General features: G+C 49.6%; 1 protein-coding gene across 1 annotated transcript; it reads right to left on the bottom strand.

The window, feature by feature from the left end:
* Positions 1–352: 352 nt before the first annotated feature.
* LOC119382311 (uncharacterized) lies at positions 353–6,011 on the bottom strand. The gene is made up of 2 exons (XM_037650014.2): positions 4,953–6,011; positions 353–722 (listed from the first exon to the last, which is right to left on the bottom strand). The coding sequence occupies exons 1-2, from the start codon at positions 5,207–5,209 to the stop codon at positions 353–355; spliced, it is 627 nt and encodes a 208-aa protein (XP_037505942.1). The 5' UTR covers positions 5,210–6,011.
* Positions 6,012–6,569: the final 558 nt, after the last annotated feature.

The raw sequence follows: 6,569 nt of genomic DNA, 5'->3' as shown, positions 1-6,569 counted from the left end.
TCCTCGGAGGAGACGGGGACGTTTTCCCCGAAAGGACAAACAATCCCCCGGCGGTGGGGGATGTGGCGGAATTTCTGGCTCTTGTTTGGCCACATTGTTGCACTTGCTCCTGCAGAGAGCGGCAGTGGGTGTCCAGTCTGCAGTTGGGGTCATCTGTAGCTGGGGTCATCGTCGTCAGCAGCTGGTGAAACGGGCGGTACAAGCCACAGGAGTAGTCTGGTAACACTGGTCTCCCCCTCCGTTCGCCCCGTCCGTGTGAGTGGGGGGCATTTGTGGCGACTTCTCCTCGCGAGTTGACGTCACTAGGCTCCGCCTTTACCCCCCGAGCATTTCTCCCCCGTCTGAATACCCCTTAACACTCCACGGGTTTTCTTTCACGGGTGGAACAACGTAGCTGCGGTTGAACATCTGCTGTGACGTCCAGCGGTTCTGACTGAAGGTTTGCCGTTCCGTCACTGGGCTGCGCACCGGTTTCCTCGGAGTCATTGCTTGACATTTTAGCGAATTTTCTGTCTGGCATTCGTTTGCGAACTTGGTCTGCGTGACGGTGCACGATGCCATTGTCTGTCTCTACAGACACCACTCTTGAACCTTCCATTGACTTGACCTTGCCCGGGGTCCACTTCTCATCGGCTCCGTAATTTCGAACATACACGGCATCACCTGGTGTGATCGTCCATTGCTCGCAGTCTGCCAATCTCGTCCGAGGTGCTGGCGGCTCCCTGGGGGGGAAGCACATATCAAGCCTTGTTCGCACTTTGTAACCCAGAAGCATTTCCGAGGGAGAAAGTCCGGATTCTTGCGGTGCCTTCCGATAATGGCATAGCAGCCTCGCTAACGATGTGTGAAGGTCCGTCGTACCTGCTTTCTTTAACCCGTCTTTTACAGTGCATACTGCACGCTCAGCCATTCCGTTGCTCTGAGGGTGGTAGGGAGGAGTGCGAATATGAATGATACCATTTCGGTGCATAAACTCGACAAATTCCCGGCCGACGAATTGCACACTGTTATCAGAGACAACTATGCGTGGTAGCCCGAAACGGCTGAACAGGGTGCGCAGCGCATCAACAGTGCTCCGGCATGTTGCCTGCCCCAAAGGAATGGCCTCTAACCATTTACTATGAGAGTCAATGACTGTTAAAAGCATCTTGCCCAGAACAGGCCCTGCGAAGTCGACGTGTAGCCTAGACCATCTCTCCTGCGTTTCCGGCCAGCTTACTGGCTTCTGTGCAGGTGACATTGGCAACGCCTGAACGCAGTTTCTACAACTCGAGGCAACGCTCTGAATGTCGTCGTCTAGCCTGGACCACCAGAATTTTGACCTCGCAACCGCCTTCATGGTAGAAACCCCTTGATGGGCAGCATGCAGCAATTTCAAAAGCCTCGTACGGACCACTGATGGTACTACAACCCGGTGGCCTCGGTACAGCAGCCCCTGATGAACAGAGAGCTCGTGCCGCTTTTTGTGGTACAGTCAAACCTGGATATAACGAAATTGGAAAAAGTTCGCGAATTTTTGTTACATCCAGGTTTTCGTTCATGCAGTTTTCGAGTAAAGACTAGAGAAACTATCGCGAAAACCAAACGAAGACGCGGCGGATGCCAGTTCAGTGCCGCTCACATCAAATATTTATTTAGCACAAAAAAACTGTGTTATTTGGCTTGTGTCTTTCGCGTCAAAAATGACGTCACGTGGCGGTTCAGAGAAACCAACTCATCCAATGATGCCTCGTCATCCTGTGAGCCAACGTGACAGTGCAGAAGATCTAGCGCGTCCAAGACCTCCTTCGCGGTAGGCAACGGCGATGTATCTGCCTCTGACGAACCTTCACCATCACCGCGATCTTGGACAGTTTCTACAAGTGCCACATCCGGCATTTCTTCGGTAGATACAGCATCACTGTCAGCGCACAAAAAGTCGTCAAGTGCAACATCGTCGGGCGCTCCACCATTCACACGAAGTGCATCCCACGCTTCACTGGCGTCGGACGGATTTGAAGGTTCCTGAGGTTCTTCTTCGTCGACTCCAGCCTCTGTAACCACTGACACCCGGGCTTTCATGAAGCAATTTGCAACTGTGTCAGCTTTTACTTTCTGCCACGAAGCAGCAATCATCTCGGTGGCTTGGTAAATGTCTATCTTTGTCAGCCGTTCAAAGCGTATATCCAAGAGGATCTTCTGAATGACGCGACGACGATAGCAGCACTTAAAGCTGTTGATGATCCCTTTGTCTAACGGCTGTATTAGGGACGTGCAGTTGTCAGGGAAGTACTGCAGCTCGATGTTCGACAGCTGAAGGCCTTCGATGTGGTAAGCAGAGCAGTTGTCAAGCAATAGGCATACTTGGCGACCCTGATGCTTGACATCTTCGTTGAATGCCTTCGGCCATTCAGTAAAGATTTCTCGGCTCATCCAGGCCTTCGAATTGGCCACGTACTTGACTGGCATCGGCTTCGTGCCTTTAAAACACCTTGGCTGGGCATTTTTTCCTATATCTAATGGGACTCTTTTGTCGCTGCCATCACTGTTTGCACAAAGCAAGACCGTGATGCGTAGTTTGTAGAGCTGTGCGAATAGCAAAATTTTGGGTGCGAAGCGAATTCGAATAATAAAGATTGAGTGCGAATCGAATCGAATAATTTCGAATAATTTTCGAATATTTCTCAAACATTTTTCGAATAATTCGAAGTGAAATTACAGAAAAAGTTGCAGTGAATCCCTAAGTATGTTCTTGTGAGATAGCAACATGAAAGTGTTTCTTTTCGCGAGGTTGATGAAGCGCTGGTGGGGTCATATTTCATAGTTGTCTTTCTTATCAAGAATGAGGCAATGTAGAGGCCGAGTTGTATTTATGTACATGATTTGGTGCAACCAAAGTGTTGCCGACAACATTTTACACGTGATAGGCAGAGATGCCATTTCCTCAGCCTCTCTTTCTCTTTCAACTTCTGTGGAAGGCCAACTGATGTGGCAGACAAGGGTCCGGAGTTCCAAATCTGCCTCGTAGACGTTGATATATAAGAACATCTGAAATTTTGGATGCTAAAAAGCTTCGGCGTCCGATTTTTCAGACTTCCTGCCCAAATTTCAGGTCGAAAACAGCATTAATTGAGCCCCCAACTCTGCCACATCTTTCATCTCCATATTGGAACCAGCGTTTTTTTGAGTTAATACATTTGCGACCGTAGCGGAGCTTGAAAGGCAGCTTTGCCGCAATACGGGGGTGTGATGAGGTGAAGCATATTGAAAATCTAGGGACCACTTCCAAACGGACGTTGTCTGTCTCTTGGCTAAGTTCGACCGTAACGGACATTGAAAGGCAGCTTTGCCGCAATACGGGGGTGTGATGAGGTGAAGCATATTGAAAATCTAGGGACCACTTCCAAACGGACGTTGACTGTCTCTTAGCTAAGTTCGACCGTAACGGACATTGAAAGGCAGCTTTGCCGCAATACGGGGGTGTGAGGAGGTGAAGCATATTGAAAATCTAGGGACCACTTCCAATCGGACGTTGTCTCTTGCCTAAGTTCGACCGTAACGGAGCTTGAAAGGCAGCTTTGCCGCAATACGAGAGTGTAATGAGGTGAAGCATATTGAAAATCTGAAGGGGTCACTTTCAATCGAACGTTGACTGCATTTGTCTTTGGGAAGTTCGAATAGTTCGAATAGTAAAATTTCAGTGCGAATCGAATCGAATAGCAAACACTATTCGAAAAATATTCGAAATTTCGAATATTCGCACACCCCTAGTAGTTTGCTGTGCTTTCCGCCTCGACAATCATGCCGTTTAAGCTCCAGCGTGCGATTCAGCAACATCTCGTAAAACAACGCTGTTTCATCGGCGTTGCACAAGTCTGCCACCTCATAGCAGTCCAAGATGCCAGTCAGCTTCTCGGCCATCCACGAGGCAGAGGCATCGCTGTCAGCAGACGTGGACTCGCCGCTAATCACTCTACCGACGACACCGTGCCAGCTCTTGAACCCTTGCAGCGAGCCGTTACTTGCCTTGAAATCGTCATGGCCAAGAATCGACGCAAAATCCTTCGCTTTCTGCTGCAGGATCGCGCCACTTAAGGCCACGTTGCGTGCGCGTGTGTCAAGAAACCAGGTGAAGACGGCCTTGTCCACATCAGCGTACGCTAACTTCTTCAGTCTTTTCTCCTTCGAGCCCGTGCCTGACTCCGCTGCCTCGCGGATCCTGTCTTCTGCACTCAATATCGCCGACAGGGAGCTGGCTGGGATATTAAATCGCGCAGCAACGTCCTTCTTTTTCTCACCCGCGGAAACCGCATTTACATTCGCAATCTTTTCTTCAAAAGACAAAACCTTGCGCTTTCTCGGCACGGAGCTCATTGTCACAGCGAGAGCAGCTGAGAGGCCTAACAAGAGAGGACACGACCTACGCGCCTCACCGCTTCGTTCACCCGTTCGGCACAGTAGCGCCACCAGACGTCGCAACTCGCAAACAAAAGCTGCATAGCGTGGCCTTCGAGATGGCACGCCGCATTACCATCTCGAAGGCTTTGCAACGAGGAAACTCCATTTGCCGCTAAGCGGCGCAAGCTATTCTAGCGACGCTTGTATCATCATCGTGGCACGCACTTGCCTGCTGCAATGGTATGCGTTTTACCCGCAGCCGCCCCCGTGTATTATTAATTTTTGTATTATAATACTTACGCGTTGTACATACAAGATTTTAGTAATGTTACGACTCAAAATAATAAATTATCAGTGCCGCAAATTCGTTACATTCAGGTGAATTACCGCAACACCTTCATTACATGGAGGTCACAAATACATGGGCTTCTATGGGGATGGTATTGGGGATTGAAAAAAATTCGTTAAATCCAGGAATTCGTTACATGCAGGTTCGTTACATCCAGGTTTAACTGTATTCTGCAATGTCTCGTTCATAGCTGCTTGCACCTCTTGGCCAGCCACCGACGACACACCTGTAGACAGCAGCAAGCGTGACGTCCGCAGTTGTCGAGGCTTGTCGTTCCTTCACCGGAATAGCCGGTTTGTCCCACTGGTGCAGCAGGAGCACGCACTCCGTCAAGTCTTCCTCGGCACTGACTTCGTGCTGCAAAGGTTGAGGCAAACGACTCAGTGCATCAGCATTTACGAGCTGTTTACCGAGCTTGTATTGCAGACGATACTTGTAAGCGCCTAAGAGGAGTGCCCACCTTTGAATTCTTGCTGCGGCCATTGCGGGTGTTTGACAATCTGGTCTTAGTAAGCCCAGCAGCGGCTGGTGATCGGTAACAAGAATAAATTCTCGCCCGAGAAGGTGATCTCGAAACCTTGTGACACCAAATACAAGGGCGAGTGCCTCTCGCTCAATTTGAGCATAGTTTTTTTCGGCAGCTGTTAGCGTTCGGGATCTGAATCCGATAGGTCGCTGCTCACCGTCAATGCGATGGAAGAGAATGGCACCAATGCCGTACGGCGACTCGTCGCATTCTAACAGGAGCTCTCGGTCAGGATCGAAATGGGCAAGCACAGGCGCTGAACAAAGCGAGTCTTTAGCACTCTTGAATGCAGCTTGTTCCTTCGCACCCTGCACCCATCTGGCTGCTTTTTCCAGAAGGCTTGTACAATGGTGCCAGCATCGTAGATAGGTTAGGCATAAACTTGTTATAAAAGGTTATCAAGCCTAGGAATGAACGAAGTTCACTGACGTTCCGTGGCTCCGGGGCTAATCTGATAGCCTCGACGTTTTTCTCGAATGGGTGTAAACCCTTCACATCGATACGATGGCCAAGATAAGCTACGGATGGCTCATGGAAACTGCACTTGTCCAACCGCAGCTTGATACCATGTTCGCGGAAACGTTGTAACACGGCTCTTAAGTTTCTGTGCTCTCCGTTCTTCTCGGACACAAGAACGTCGTCTAGGTATGCCTGCACTCTCGTTAGGCCTTGCAAGATGTTTTCTATTGTTTTCTGAAAAATTGCGGGTGCTGAGGAAATACCAAAAGGCAGCCTGTTGTAACGAAAAAGTCCTTTGTGAGTGTTGATAACTGCCAATTGCGTCAAAAGGTATTTGGTTGTATGCATCTCTGAAGTCTAGGATGCTGAACTGCTCGCCATCACGCAAATTAGCAAACATGTCATCTATCACAGGCAGCGGGTAGTGTTCTACCTCACACAGGGGGTTTAACGCGACCTTAAAATCGCCACATATTCTTACGGCCCAATTTTTTTTAGCACTGGGACTATCGGCGTGGCCCATTCAGAGTGCGATACGGGTGACAAAATTCCCTCGGCCACCAGCCTGTCTAACTCATTCTAAACTTTTTCGCGCAATGCAAACGGAACTTTTCTTGCCTTGCAAAATTTAGGCGATGTTTCATCCCGGATCAGAAGACGCGATGGTGGTCCCTTGACGAGTCCAAGGCCTTCTGTGAACAGGTCTGCGAACTCTTCTTTGATGGCAGTGTCCGTTTTCTTCGGAACGGCGAGTGCAGCAACATGACAGAGGGAGTGTCCTTCGGCATTCAGCCTCTGTAACAAGTCACGACCACAGAGATTAGGACCATGGCTGCCTAACACCACTAAACTGCACAG

This window comes from Rhipicephalus sanguineus, chromosome 2 (genome assembly GCF_013339695.2).
Source record: "Rhipicephalus sanguineus isolate Rsan-2018 chromosome 2, BIME_Rsan_1.4, whole genome shotgun sequence".
NCBI classification, from domain to species: Eukaryota; Metazoa; Arthropoda; class Arachnida; order Ixodida; family Ixodidae; genus Rhipicephalus; species Rhipicephalus sanguineus.
This window is presented reverse-complemented; position numbering and strand designations above follow the sequence as displayed.